Consider the following 16,291-nt stretch of genomic DNA (forward strand, 5'->3'; position numbering starts at 1 on the left):
CTAACAATCAAGCGACAAGAAATAGCGACTGTGGTGACTAAATCGGAAACTGGACAGCTGTTCTCCAGACGCCATATTTAAGTATACTACGAAATCAGCTTCAGGCTATAACATGTAAACACAACAGCGAAAAAAGCTTCCATAATTCTACTGGAAAATGTGCGGCATGTAAATGTAGTATATGACGATTTACATTTTCATTCAGAATCACAATTTTATATTATTCTGTTCACACAAATGCATTTAAACAACATGCTAATAAACATGAGAACACACAGCATCAAAATAAATTAAAAAAAGAATTACATTCATGGCAACAGCAAGAAAGAATCAGAAATATAGTTGAACAAAGAAATTTACAAAACTCGTCCTGAAATAACTATTTCAGTGTATCATGCAAATAAAGCAGAAAAAAAGAACAAGGAAAAAGAAAGCACAGGAAAAGGAAAAAGGTCGATATCATTATGTAGTGTTATCTTCACAAGGTTCATTGAAGAGGCTCATAATCCATATAAGGTACCCTGGAATCTGGTAAATGAGCACAGGAAGAAGCCTACCTCCACGTTAAATTTCTGTGGTCCTGATATCTTCAATTAGTACTTCGTTAGGATAGTGAAAATACTGGAAATCAAAGCCTGACTCAGGCTTAAATGCTGCAGCTCATATAAAAATTGTAAACTGTTGCATTATTAAAAACTGGTAAGACGTACACTCTAAGTATATTGCAAAAATACTGAATCCCTATAAGCATCCAAAGACTGCAGATATCTGCAGCATGTGCTCTACAATCCTGAAGAAAATTATTCCAGAGTTTGTTCAACCACTAGCCAAAGTAATCAACAAATGTTTCTCCATCAGCGTGTTTCCACAGTTCCTGAAACTGGCATGGATAGCACCAATCTAAAAAGTGGGAGACCCATATAGAGTGTTCAGCTTTAGACCAATTTCTGTTTTAGCTAAAGCTATGGATTTTGTCATTAAATAACAGGTACTAAGTTACTCTGAAGTCAGTAGCCTCTTCTAGAACACAGAATGGTATCTGCAAAAGAAAGGCAATGGTTGCAACCGCACTGGAATGTAATGCACGACAATTTGTTTCTCCCCTGGTATTGTAGCTGGAATGTTGAAATTTCACGACGATATAGCTTGAAGTGTGCGCTGCAGACGGTATTTTGTTTTCTTGTGCAGCTCTAGCGAGAAAAGCCTGAACTTCGAAACAAACATGGCACACATGCTACTGTCGTCAACTTGAGAAGGGCAGTGACGTGTAGTTCAATATTTATGGTCCAACCAAGTGAAATTCACAGACATGCATGATGAGTATGGGGATGAATGTATGGACAGTAGTGCGTCTCCAGGAAGTGTGCATTCTTCCAAAAGACCCATGTGAATCTTAGTGATTTGCCATACTCTGGGCAGGTGGTAACAGTTGCAACCCCACAGAATGTTGGAGTCATTGTGGCAGCAATTTTGAAGGACCAGTGTGTGCAACTGCGAACTTTATCCAAGTTTCTTTATCCAAGTAGTTCAACATTTCCTATGGTGTGGTTTACAATATTGTTCATGACATGTCGAAATTCCTTATAGTTAGTGCTCACTGTGTGCCTTAGAACCTGACAGACAACCACAAGGGTCAGGGAATGATGAGTAACTTGGATCACTTAATGCATCATGCTGCAGAAGGGCATGATTTTCGAAAAAGGAGTTGTCACTGGTGATGAGTCGTGGGCACACTCAAAACCAAGCAGGCCTCTGTGGAATGGAAACACACTGGTTCCCCAGTGCAAAAAACAATTCAAAGTACCCAATCTTCCAGGAAAGTGTTGTGTCAGTGCCTTGGGATACACATGGTGTGTTATTGGTGGACAATACTCAACGCATGACCACTGCAAATGCTACAGTCTACTTTAAAACTTTGGTTAAGTTATGTCGTTCCCTCCCTGCCAAACATCACAACATTGATGCTGATCATGTCAAAATTCTTCACCAGAATTCTCATCCCCATGTTGCTGCTCCTGTTCATGAAAAAATCGTCCAGTTTGGGCGATGCTTTGCGACAGACACAGAAGTGAAATCATCAGTTCGCAGATAGCTATATTCTAACGAGACTCCTACGAACAGGGCATTTTGAAACTGGTACAACGATGGGAGAAATGTCTTGAGAACATTGGTGGTTATGTAGAAAAATAGGTAAGCCATGCAAGTTCAGTTGTGTTTTATTGTTTTATTTTGTGTCCTATTAAATATTTTCATAATAAAATTATTGTGTGTTACTTTCCAGTCTTTTCTTCTACAAAGATAAGGTAGGGGTGTGGACAGAGAAAGTGTGGCACTGAAACCTTGTGTCCTCAGGAAGTCATTTGACTGCCTCTTGCACAAGATACTTCTCAGTAATATAATGCGTTATGTCATTGGAGGTGTTATTCTGGTAACCCATCAGTCTTATCCTGAAAACCGAAAGTTGGCAGTGTCATTCCAATGAGCAATCCCCCAAGAACAAAAATTGGAGCATGCTACATCAGGGATCTGTCATAAGACCTCTCCTATTCTTTATTTATGTCAGTGATAAAGGTTGTAGCATTCACAGCTTACAGGTTGCTGATGACATCACCCTTTTTACCAAAGGAAGAGCTGCTGCACAACCCTACTAGCAACAGACAAGTTCTCTGAAACCATTAAAGAGTGGTTCATCAAAAACAAAATAAAGACGAATGAAGAAAAAATACATTATCTGACATGCTGCCTCAGCAAAGTTCGATGCCAGGATAATATAGAGGCTATCAAACTGCTGTGATTCATGATCGACAGCAAACTATCAGTCAACGAGTTCACATTATACTTGTGCCCCAAGCTCTCCTTGTGTGGAGACCAAAGGGTGTATTAATTGACCAGTTCCTTGTAACAGTGTATTATGCAATATTTCATAGCCACATTAATTATGGACTACTGTAATGGAGACACTCTGCAGGTCGCAAGAATCTGTTAATGCTACAAAGAAAAACTCTCAGGATCATCATCTCAAGCAAAAGACTGGAGCCCTGTGAGTCTATACTGACCCAGTTTGGAATAATGACAATTTTCAGCTAGTATGTGATTTTATGTCCTATCACTGTAAAAGAAAAGCAAGGGGATTTCAGCACAAGGCAAGAAATATATAATTATACCAAGCTGATGACTGTCTGCAAGACAACATAGTTTTCCAACGGTTGTTTCGACTGCCTCAAGAAATGCAAGTCTGGTACCAGGGTTGTCCAAAAGGGCTTGAAACAGCAACCATTATACCCTACTGGAGAAATTGTCAATAGTGACTAATGCGACTGGACAAAATAAAAATTGTGTTTTCATTTGTTGTATGTCATGTGATTAGGGCCTCCCATCGAGTAGACTGTTTGCCAGGTGGAAGTTTTTCAATTTGACGCCACTTCGGCGATTAGTGCGTCGATGGGGATGAAATGATGATGATTAGGACAACACATCACCCAGTCCCAGAGTGGAGAAAATCGCCGACCCAGTTGGGAATCATATATATATATATATTGCATGCAGTTTGTGTTATAGAATGAGGACACAAACTGCATGCAACAAGTATATATATATATATATATATATATATATATATATATATATATATATATATATATATATATATATATCCTTGTTGTGTCCTCATCCTATAACACAGACTGCATGCAATTAATAACTGGGTTCTTTATTCATAAACAAGGAGCTATGTAACTTAAGTTTTCATGTGCTGTAGTACAAGATCTCTTCTGTATAGTCCACGTTGGCTCAATGCTGTTGAAGTAGAAATCCTCTATGTTCACTATAAGGTTGCTGTGTGTTGCGTGTCTCTGTGCTAGACGCTAAGTCTGCAGCTCTGTCTGGGCGACATGCTGGAACTCTCACAGCATACAGACTCGAACTAACTGACGTAATAGGCTCGAAATAACTGACTACACTGGCCCTCCAGTCCGCAGTGGCGATCCTAAGCGCTGGCAGCTGAGAGGGCGTTGGCGGCTTGTTTCCAGCGAGTCTTGTCGTTAGTCTCTATCGATACTCTCGTATCCTCTACGCCGCATGGTGTGCTGGCGCCAGCATACAACAACACAATATGAAAAACTGTAAACAACTTACATGTAGAATGATATTTTCACTCTGCAGCGGAGTGTACACTGATATGAAACTTCCTGACAGATTAAAACTTACATGCAATACGGTAAACAATGGAACCTTGATGCATTCTGATCAGTCGTAACTCGTAAGTGGTGCAGATCCAGCAACAAACTAGTAGCTAGTTAGTTGGTTACATGTACCATAGATCATTTCAACAATTCATTTATAGAAATTACGTGGAATGAACCAGTTTACAAGATATGTATACATGATTATTATTAATGTTAACGAAGGTATCATTTTTAGTCCTGCTTATAAGCTACACTTAAAACCTTTTTTTGCAGGTGACTAGTTTCTAGAGATTAATTCATAGAATAGAAGGAGTTTTCGAGCAGAAATGATTTAGGTTTAAATTTAAAATTTGCTTTGCTACCTGTCAGACATTTTATGTTACTGGTACTGAGCAAGTGATCAGAGACTTCTGTTGATATTTATTGGAATCCTTTCTGAGCCACTGATAGCTTTAATGATGAGCAGTAAAGGTCATTTTTCCCTGTAGTGTTCCAGGTATGGATCTCACAGCTCTTCTGGAATCATAATGGATTAATTATGACGAACTTCACTAGCGAATATATGTATTATGAAAGCACAGTTAAAATGTCTAGACGCTTGCAGAAGCACCTACATCACGTCCGAAGATGAACACCACATTTTATTCTCACTTCTTGCTTGTATGCCACCAATACATTCTTTCTCTAAGTGATCAGTTAGCACATAGAAGTATTCCACTAGTTGTTATTGAGCGAAAATATAATAAACATGTCGAGATATTAATTCATTTGTGTCCAAGATTAGCAATTATACAAAGAGTAAAAGTAGCTGAACTTAATTGTTTGAGAAGTTCACATTTTCATCAATATGTTATAATAAACCAAGATTTTAAACAACTTCTTCAAAAAATGGCTCTGAGCACTATGGGACTTAACATCTATGGTCATCAGTCCCCTAGAACTTAGAACTACTTAAACCTAACTAACCTAAGGACAGCACACAACACCCAGCCATCACGAGGCAGAGAAGATCCCTGACCCCGCCTGTAATCGAACCCGGGAACCCAGGCGTGGGAAGCCAGAACGCTACCGCACGACCACGAGATGTGGGCCAACTTCTTCAGATTATGGGAACTTACGATATGCTTCATTCTCTGCTATGCTTGCACATATTTTTGGATATGTAGTATCTGACTGATGTTTTTGAATATTTATATAATTTAGTAGTACTTTGAGAAAGCTTTGCCTTGCTCAAAGTTAGCTGAGTACATCCCATAATTCTGCACTCTACTGGGCTATTCTCTGAAAATTAATCTTTCTGTAAATGTCACTAAAAATATAAATTACTACTCTGGTTTTAGTTCAGTTTTATAAAATTCATTAGAGATGCCATTTATATTTGATTAACTGACCAACTTACATTAGTTGCGTTTATGACATGGCACAGCATCTGTATTTAAAAAAAAAGTTTAATCTATTCTTTTACTTTCGCAAATATCTCATATTTCCATGAATTTTCAAATCTTTTTCGTTTATAAAAAGGTATAGCCTAATTTGGATATGTGTTAAATCTTACAAGTAGAAACTTGTTCCCCACTAATTTGGTTCATCAAATGTTCTGAATGCTTCTAGAACAATATTTAATAGATATATCCACTGTAATTGGCGCTAAAGGTTTTACTTGTAGTCTCAGTTTTCACTAAACAACACTTTTTGTCATGAAGCTGGTAGAACAATGAGACACTGCATATTAAGTCTTTGTGTGAATACTGTAATATAGTAGATATGAAAATGCTTGTGAGTTACTGTTTTTTAGCTCTGTGAAGTGGGAATAGAAAGTGGTTACATTAAACTGTCATGAAATACTTCAGTCATTTTTGAATTAAAACCCACAACCAAACCTATTTCCATTAAGGTTATCAATACTGATCTACAACTGGATACTGATGCCAACTTCAAGTTAAGTAATATACAAATTGTTATAATGTTCTGCACTTAGGAGTATTATACAAGTACTGTGACATGTGTGATTTACACTAAAATGCAAGAACATTGAGACTTTAATAAGCATCAATAATAGCTCATTAGCTCAATAATAGCTGATTAGGTAGTACTGATGCTTATTAAGGCACATCCAAAAATTTGTAGCATTTTATCCTATTAACTGACTCCCACTCTATGTGCTACATCAGTTGTCAATATGATCTTATTTCTTGTAGAGACATGAATATAGTTTTTTTTTTAATTATGGAGAGTTCATTTTCTGAGAGCCACATAATAGCACTTCTAAAAATTTAATTTACAGTTTCTTCTGTTGTTTGATCTCTGATGGGATTTATTATGACACTAGTATCAATTTTGCTTGTTAAATGTTAAGTTCACACTTACTCCCTTCATGGTTTGTACTCAGTCACTAAAATTTTCTACCTTTCCAACATTGTTTGAATTTCACAACACAACTTTTTGCAGTCTGTTTGTTATGTATGATTCAGGCCATCATTGTGTAAAGCCATCATTTCCACGAAACTTTAGCTTTTCTACGACAGTAACATGATCTATATGATCAAACGCCTTGGAAAGATCGCAAAATACTAACTGGTGATAGTTAATCATTTAAAGTTTGTACTGTTTGATGAGTGAATGTATAACTAGCATTCTCAGTCTAGGAACGCTTCGGGAATCCAAGCTATCGTATGCTAAGTAAATTGTTTCTACTTAAGTATGAGGCTACTCTTGAGTACATTATTTTTTTAATATTTTGGAAAGGGATGCCAGTAAGGAAATTAAGCAATAATTATTTAAGTAATTTTGTCCCCTTTCTTAAAAAGCGGTTTAACAATTACATATTTCAAACCATCTGAAAAACTTTCCCATGCTAGTGATAATGGAGTAAGTGTTTACAGGTAATTGTAACAGCCACACTTAAATACCTATCCGAATGTTAAGAACATTTTGCTGCCTTACAAAGCATTTAGTCACTTCCAGTTCATGTTTTACTCAGTCGCTAACTTTTTTTCACGATAACAAACAAATAATTCCGAGCCCGTACTGTGGAGCGAATGAGAGCAGGCTCACCTAGTGGAAGCTGATGAAACTCTTGGCAAAGGTGAAGGAAGATGTATGAGGCTACTGAGTTAAACGACTTTAAAAGTTTCTAACTGTCAGGCCAGGTCGAATGACAGCGAGCCAGCAGGATGTTTCTGTATATCCGTTGGCTAATCGGGATAGTGGTGGGGAATGCTTATGCAAATTTTCGGTGTCTGTGAAAGATTGGCTTAAGGAAGTGCAAGTTTTCATTTCCTGTGGAAGCCGTCCAGTGTACATTTCAAAGATTTTTGTAAAAGCAGAGGTGATATTACAGGCGGGAGATATGGTTTCGGGAGTGAGGTTAGGAGGTATTCTATGGAGTTAAATTTTCGTAAATAGACAAACAGTATGACTGATATTGTGAATTTTACTTTTCATTCCGCCTTCATAAAAAGGCAATTTCGTTCTAGAACATTATTAAGATATTTACGGCCTTTATTGTGAAATAAAATGTCATGCAAAGTAGACCCCACACATGTAAATAGTGAACAGACATTTACTTTGAAACGAAGAATTAATTACTTGGAGTCGTGTCACTGTGGATCGTTTCATGAGTCACTTCCAGTTTATTCCGTTAAAAACACCAAGCGCTGGATGTGACGGAATCACCATTATTAAAAGTGACCATAAAGAGTTGTTCGCCTTGTGGCAGGGGAAGGAGTTGGTGTTGTATGATGTCAGTGCGATTGATAGTAAGGACACTACCGCAGAAGTAAGTACACACGATGGGGTTAATTTTTCGTGTATTTTCAAGATTCCATTTCCGGGTAATAATTTGGGTATTCTAACACCATGCTAGACTTACAACGTGGTTGGAAAACACCCTAAAAAGCTGTCAACTAAAGGATCCAGTACCTAACAACGCTGCTGTGTATAAGTAAATTTGTATTTCCAACAGTAAACTCTCACTGAGTGTGTTGGGGAAACCTATATATTTTCCTCAGACTCTCCTTTATACTCCTACCAAGCCACAATTCTCCAAGTCCAGCATACAAAGTCTTCTCTGCAGTATTATCTGTACTGACGTGAGCCTTTTTGATATATCACAACAGCAAATTGCAATATGTTCAAATCTTGACCAACAGTCTGTGCCACAACTATGAGCAGTAGGCATTTTAGATAACTTGCATCATATGAAAACACCTGTTTTTGAGGAACATTCCTTCGAAATTGGACCTTTAATTATATACCTTAAGAACGGTTTCCATTTTGGATGCTACTAGGGCATGTGGTGTGACAGTTTCTAAAAAAATTGAGTGCTTAGAAGTATTTCCTAGCAGAAAAAGTGACGTTCCTCATGCTGGTGACTATTTAACCTAGAATTCTCATAGGATTACTTTTCTTAGTCCAGCGAAATTATATTACTTATATTTTCATGTGGACATCACTGGGAAATAATCACCTCACTAGTGCTCCCATATGTTCATCTGTCTCACAGGAAAGCCGTTTAGGAAGTCTTCATCGTAGTAAACATGTCTCACCTAATCAATTATTTGCCTTGGCCATTCAATCAGCCTGTTATGTATACTATTTTCAATCCATTTTCCTGCTTTACAGAGTATCAATCAATGTGGACTGTCTTAATCAGATTTGTGTAACTAAAGTGTGATTGTTGGTAACAGTTACCATGTTACAGCAACACCTGGTGTGTAAGATGATAGCCACAATGCTAGCATTTTCTTATTGTGCGCACACGTGAATAGAGGCTTTTGTGTAAACAGTAATTTGTTTGAAGAGAGAAATAGACAGTATTAGGGGCAAATATTACTAATGAAAAATTGTGTACACCAATTTTTATAATTGCTACTGTTTGAAGCTATATTTTCTGTGTTGACTGTACCAGAAAATGATAGAAAAATATGTAACAAATTGACTAATTATTGACATTGGTTTCATTGTAACCCTGTTGTATATTTTCTGTAATACCCCCTTTTTTATAACTTCAATGGAGGGAATTCTCACTGTGGACTTTCACCATGGTATTTCCAGGTACTAACTTTAAAGAGTGACATTGTAAATGTGTTTCAACTGCATGGCAGTGTGTGCTGTCTAGGGAGTGATGCCTCATTATACAAGCTGTGCAAGACACACGGATCCAGCAGTCAGAAAAGGTACGTCAAAGAAACAAATAATCTTTTTTACTTCCATCATACTTCTGTATTAAGAGAAATATGACTGTAGCTGAGGTAATAATAAGTTGGACTGCTGTGAGCTTCGTTAAGAGAGATTTGGAAAAGTGTTACTTAGCAAGTATGCTAACGAAAACTTCAAGATACCTGACAAAAAAGTGATAAAGTACAATACATTGTGGAAACTTAGGTTTCTTTATTTGCAGTTGAAGCGAAGAAGCTATATGACCTTGTAGATATGTGATTCATTTTAATAACTTGTTGGTAATGGCCTGATCAAGAACTGCTCATTTTTACAATTCTGTTTAAACACACACATTTACCATATTAGCTCAGAAAATGTATGAAAGGATTGATAAATAATAGCTGAATAACTGGGTTATGAACATGCTGTGATTGGATGGTATGCTGATAAATGTTGTGATTGGATGGTATGCTGGTAAATGAAATTTGAGAACAAGCTGAGTAAAATTCTAGGCCAAGAATCAGTATTCTTTCGTAAGTGTTGTAGGGAGGTAACTGTTTACTCTAAATTTATTTTTGTTCCAAGTGAAAAAAATAAGAGTTTGAGATATAAGACTTAAGGTAAAATTATGAAAAGGATAGTTGCTACTCACCATATAGTAGAGATGCTTGGTATTGGATAGGCACAACAAAAAGACTGTCAAACAAGTAAGCTTTCGGCTGAAAAGGCCTTAATCGGAATTGGACAACATACACGAACACACCCATGCAAGCACAACTCACGCACACGTGTCCACTGTCTCTGGCTCCCGAGGCCAGATTACAAGCAGAAGCACATGGGAGAAGCAAATTGGATTGTGGGTGGAAGGAGGAGGCTGTGGCGGGCAGGGGGAGGGATTGCAGGATAGGGGTGGGGACCAGAATATGCAATGGGAAGCCTGGGTGAGGTATCAGAGGAAACCCACAGAAACTTGGCAAGAAATTGTGCTTTAACAAACTAATAAGTGACTCCATAATGGACTTCAGTTCTCCTTTAGACAGACTCTCTACTCTCACATTCAAATACGCAAACCAAAGGTATTACATTGTTTTCAGTGCCTATACACCCATAAATGAAGACAACTGAAGAAACCTGAAAAAAATTAGACATGTTCTAGGACCAACTGGAGAAATAACTAGTAGTTACTTGCCAGGGTCTCTAATGGTTGTAAATGGAGAGGTGGGAGGTGAGAACCCAAAATCCCAGTATGTAGAAGCCTAGGGTAAAATTTTTCTTTCATCAGACAGTATTTTTGTTTATTTGCAAGGCTGTGCCAAGCAATAGCTGATATCTCAAGTTCCCAGTTTCTAATGTGCCATTGATGTTCTGCACAGTTGTCGTAAAGGGAATGGATGGACTGACAGATGTAGTTCGCTTCTACACTCGGAGGGGATATTATAAATCCCAAGCACACTGTGACTGAAACTGTCCATAATTGGGCACAGTATCTTCCTGTGTTATTGGATGGTTGGAAAATAGGTCTTATTCTTCGTCTTCCCAGGACCCTGCCTATTTTGCTAGATGCAGCACCACAAAAAGGAATGAGCACAATCAGTTGGTTGTCACGTGATTGTTCAATATTTTCATGTTTCCATTTCTTAGAGAGAACCAACCTTATTATTTATATCACATATGTCAAAGCCATTCTTTCAGAATAACTACTTCAGTCTCTTAATCACAGAATCCAAGTGATCCTCTAGAGGAAAAAAAATAAAAAAAAAAAAAAAAAAACCAGATCAGACTATAGCATGGGGAGCATTCATTGCATTTTTGCATTTGACAAAAATATTGGGTCTATTGAGGTCAAAATTGAACATGGTGGTGAAGTTATGTGGTTGTGTGTAACAGGTCTAGGTGAAGCCAAGTTAATTGTGGATGTTTTTACCGGGCACCTGGGGGCAACTTTACACTACCAAGTATAGACTGGGATGTCTGTGGGCCCATTGCAGATGATACAGACTAACAGTCATGTGAAGTACTTTTGAACACATTTTCTGGAAACTGTCTTGAGCAGCAAGTTTTACCATGTAACTACAAATAGGCTGATCTTATCAACAACTGGTATTAGCGATCATGTCATTATAGCAGCTGTGCTTACAAAAGTTAACAAATCAGTTAAAAAGGCTAGGGGAGTGTTTCTGCTAGAAAGAGCAGATAAGCAGTTGTCGGCATCTCACTTTTCTTGGTCCAGAAGAGAAAGCGCAAATGACAACAGGCAAAGGTTAGTAGTGATTTGTGCACCTGTGAAAAGATCTATGGGCGAAGCATACAGCTGCTACCACCGTCATACCTTAGCAAAAGATTTGGCAGAGAGCCTGAGAAAATTCTGCTCCTATGTAAAATCACTAAGTGGGTCAAAGGCTTTCATCCAGTCATATGTTGATGAGTCTGGTGTGACAGTTGAGGATAGCAAAATGAAGGCCGAGGTTTTAAATTTCACATTCAAGAAATTATTCATGCCTGAGAATTGTACAAACATACCATCGTTTGAGCACCAAATGGGCTCCTGTGTATACAACAAGCAGTAAGCATCCCTGGCATAGAGAAACAATGGGGGGAGTTGAAAACAAATGAGTCACCAGGTCCGGATGGAATCCCAATCCAGTTTTTCAAAGAGTAACCTGCGGCAATGAACGTTACCTAGCTTACATTTATCGCAAATCTCTCACCCAGCAGAAAATCCCAAGCAACTGGAAAAAAAAGTGTGTGTGACTCCTGTATATAAGAAGGGCAAAAGAACGGACCCACAAAATTACAGACCAGTGTCCCCAATGTCGCTTTGCTGCAAATCCTTGAATATATTGTCGGCCTAAATATAATAAATTTTCTTGAGAACAAGAAGCTTAAGCCCATGAATCAGCATGGTTTTAGAAAGCATCGCTCGTGCGAAACTCAGCTTGCCCTTTCCTCACATGATATACTGTGAACTATGGATGAAGGGCAACAGGCAGATTCCATATTTCTAGATTTCTGGAAAATGTTTGATACATTGCCCCATTGCAGGCTGTTAAAGAAGGTACAGACATATGGAATAAGTTCACAGATATGTTAGTGGCTCGAAGACTTCTTAAATGATAGAACCCAGTATGTTGTCCTCAACGGCGAGAGTTCGTCAGAGACAAGGGTACAGTCAGGAGTGCCCCAGGGAAAAGTGTGAAGGACTGCTGTTATTCTCTATATACATAAATGATATGACAGAGAGAGTGGGCAGCAATCTGTGGTTGTTTGCTGTGGTGTAGGGGAAGGTGTCATTGTTGAGTGACTGCAGGAGGGTAAAAGATGAACTAGACAAGATTTCTAGATGGGTGACGAAAGGCAGCTAGCTCTAAAGGTAGAAAAATATAAATCAAGGCAGATGAGTAGAAGAAAACAAATCCATAATGTTCGGGTACGGCATTAGTAGTGTCCTGCTTGACAGTCACATTGTTTAAATGTCTGGGTGTAACATTGCAAAGGGAAATGAAATGAATGAGCAGGAATTATAGTAGCAAAGGCGACTTTGGTTTATTGCGACAGTTCTAGGAAAATGTGGTTCACCTGTAAAAGAGACCGCGTATAGAACACTAGTGTGCTCTGTTCTTGAGTTCTGCATGAATGTTTGGTATTTCCACCAGGTCAGATTAAACGAAGACATCAAAGCAACTCAGAGTCAGGCTGCTAGGTTTGTTACTGGTTGGTTTGAACAATGTGCAAGTGTTACGGAGATGCTTAAGTGGGAATCTCTGGAAGTGAGGCGACATTCTTTTTGAGGAACACTATTGAGAAAATGTAGAGAACCGGCATTTGAAACTGAATGCAGAATGATTCTGCTGCCTCCTGCATACATTGCCCATAAAGACCATGAAGATAAGATACAGGAAATTAGAGCTGATGCGGAGGCATATAGACAGCAAATTTTCCCCGTTCTATTTGTGAGTAGAACAGGAAAGGAAGTGACTAGTAGTGGTATGGGTACCCTCTGCCGCATGCTGTACAGCAGACTGCGGAGTGTTGATGTAGAAAGCTGTAGCTCTATATATCAATGTATTTAAAATGGCTCTCTTCTGGAGTGGATTGTGAAAACTGAGTACTGGGCTATAAATCAGTGTGCAGCATCTGCTTGCAGTACGCAGAGTGGCAGAGCTCTGACTTGTTGTACCAAAGCGTAAAAAAAATTACGGTATTCCTTCTCTTTCTGGTTGGACATTGAACCTGATGTTTGGGTGTATGTTCTTCATGTGCTCAAGGAATTGTTCTTCATGTGCTCAAGGAGCTGCTCAAAAGCTTAGATGCCATGACCAGATTATGAAAATTGTTAACAAAACAATAAAATTAAGATGGACAAAATGGAGCCAAACTTAATGCTTTTTCCTCGAAATATTCTATAAAGAAGTGTACTGCCACTGGAGACACTGGGAGAACCCAGAACCATTTTGGACATCTTTTCATAAAATTTTCCACCATATAAGAAGTAGCTGGTTGTGATAGCATGCCAAACCTCTGTATGTCAAGGGAAATTGAACTGCCTGAGTTTCATCACAGTGATAAATGTTTTACAAGAAATGTAATGAACAAATTTAGCTATCAATTTTTTTAGTTTGTGTCTGCTGATATTTACTTTGATGCCTTGTTCACGTAGGATTTTCATGGTAAAATAATTCAGATGAATAGGAGTTTTACAATTGATTATTTCCACATTTACATCTATATCTTCAAATCGTAAGTAGAATCTTGATCCCTTTACATGACAAGTATTTCAACAGCTAATTTTATTTCTGGTGTTCAGAAAACAGAATTTAATATTGCACTATTCAGTACTTAAGAACACTGTGTGTGTTATGAAAAGTATGCAGAATGGATACATTGTACATAAAATATTCACATATACATTACTTTTATGTGGTTCGTAGTGGTGTAGGTGGATGCTGGTTCACCAGTTGCTAAACAGAGTGAAGTGCAATAGAAAGCTAGAGATTCGGCATCTATTATTTTTCTTTTGTTTCAATGTGTGTCATTGACATTCCAATGCTTTCTTTTTCTGCAACTGCTAAGCAGAGCCTCTGCTTCTACCTTTCTTGTGATTCTATCTGTCTGTGAGTTTTGCAATTTGAATTTAATTTCCAAAAAATTGTAATTTATGTAAGTGCGTTCAATTTCTTTCTCTTTCAGCTATGAAAGAGGAGATGAAGATTTGTTTGAATCAGGAGACTCTGCTGATGAAGATGTCAGAGTATCACAATTTTATTTTGATCCCATCCTTGCCCTAAATAATGTAGCGAATATCTCCCCTCTAAGTGAAGGATTTGTTGTGGTACGAGAGACTTTCGGCAAGTTCTTCATTGAAGTGTTCAGTGTCGCAAAATGTTTCACAAAGACAGAGAGACTTCATTCAAAGGAAATATCTTATATACCTCCAAAGGTATGTACATTCACATTTCAAACTGAAAAATACAATATTGTTTGTTCTGTAGTGTTATATACTTATTTTTCATGTTTGAATAATGGATATTCACAGATTCTGAAAAAAAATGAATGCATACTGGCGGCAGTGAAGCAGAAAAGAATGGCTCGCGATTTGATGGGTATTCTTATTGGGGACATGGCAATACTAGATATAGAAATTATTTTTATTGCTTTTAAAAGTGGACAAGTCTTTTATGTCCCAAACACCAAGACATCTCAGCTTCCAAAACTGCTATACTCTTCAGTTCATCCAGTTATAGATGTAATGTTTCTGCAAGGTAAGACTGTACATACGGCAAATGGCCCAGGGATACAATTTAACTTAGTAATCACACAGATGATGTCCAGATAGTCACTTCTGTGAGTGTCCTATTTTCTTGTGCTCCTTTCTATTAATAATTTTTTCAATTTTCATTTAGGAATTATTAGAGCATGTCATTGATACCTTTCAACAAGAAAAATATTTATTTTGTTAGAGAAATAACTGTTTTTGTGAGCAGAAATAGGAAGAAAAGACCAGCAAGCAGAAATGAGATTAAGCTGGTAGTAATTCACTACACTCCAAACTTTCAGATTACAACACTCTTCTTCAGAAAAAGATCAGAAATGAAGGAAAATAAGAAAAGAACAGTGATAATTAACTTGCACTAATTTCGTTGAGTTCCATAGTTTGAAAGCATCACATTTTATGTGTGTATAGATTTAATCAAAAATATAAACATAGACCTAACTTACTTTAGAGTAGAGATGAAACAGATGTGTGGCAAGCATCCAGTATCTGGCACAATTGTACTATGTGGTTGGATAATGGATAAGAGATCAGTAACCTGTAGGTACCACTGTTCAATAAATTATGAAAATTTCATAAACCTGACTTTTATTTAGTTCTCTAAACACAGATAAAAACACAATCCCTTCCAACCAAAAGTACTCTCTACTCCATCTTCAGGCCACAACTGGCCTACCAGGACCATCCGACCGCCGTGTCATCCTCTGAGGAGGTTGTGGATAGGAGAGGCGTGGGGTCAGCACACCGCTCTCCCGGTCGTTATGATGGTATTCTTGACCGAAGCCGCTACTATTCAGTTGAGTAGCTCCTCACTTGGCATCACGAGGCTGAGTGCACCCCGAAAAATGGCAACAACACGTGGTGGCTGGATGGTCACCCATCCAAGTGCCAGCCACGCCCAACAGTGCTTAACTTCGGTGATCTCACGGGAACCGTGTATCCACTGCGGCAAGGCTGGCGCCCTTCCAGCCAAAACATTATATATTATTCATTTTAACAAAAAATAAATAATTTAGAAATACTGAACTAGATGCAAATTATGGTGAATGAACTCCCAATTTCTCTGCAGTAAGAGGTAGTAACTTGTCTTTACAAACAAGGTCATCTTCAGAGAAAAGTCGTTCACTATATACACTAGTCAAGACACTGAAACATAAATTCTGGCAAACTTGGTGAA

The 16,291-nt window shown here is 38.0% G+C and overlaps 1 protein-coding gene across 3 annotated transcripts in view; it reads left to right on the plus strand.

The window, feature by feature from the left end:
• The first annotated feature begins 7,492 nt into the window (after positions 1-7,492).
• The window catches only part of LOC124789438, a 55,609-nt gene continuing 46,810 nt past the window's right edge, over positions 7,493-16,291 (plus strand). Inside the window, exons 1-4 of one of the 3 annotated variants that reach the window (XM_047256785.1) lie at positions 7,493-7,962; positions 9,240-9,361; positions 14,532-14,781; positions 14,878-15,103. In XM_047256785.1, coding sequence (XP_047112741.1) covers positions 7,801-7,962; positions 9,240-9,361; positions 14,532-14,781; positions 14,878-15,103 — 760 coding nt within the window. In that variant the 5' untranslated portion in view covers positions 7,493-7,800. The remainder of the gene's footprint in view (positions 7,963-9,239; positions 9,362-14,531; positions 14,782-14,877; positions 15,104-16,291) is intronic. The other 2 variants (XM_047256784.1, XM_047256786.1) reach the window with 2 other exon arrangements.

Source organism: Schistocerca piceifrons, chromosome 3 (genome assembly GCF_021461385.2).
Source record: "Schistocerca piceifrons isolate TAMUIC-IGC-003096 chromosome 3, iqSchPice1.1, whole genome shotgun sequence".
Lineage (NCBI taxonomy): Eukaryota > Metazoa > Arthropoda > Insecta > Orthoptera > Acrididae > Schistocerca > Schistocerca piceifrons.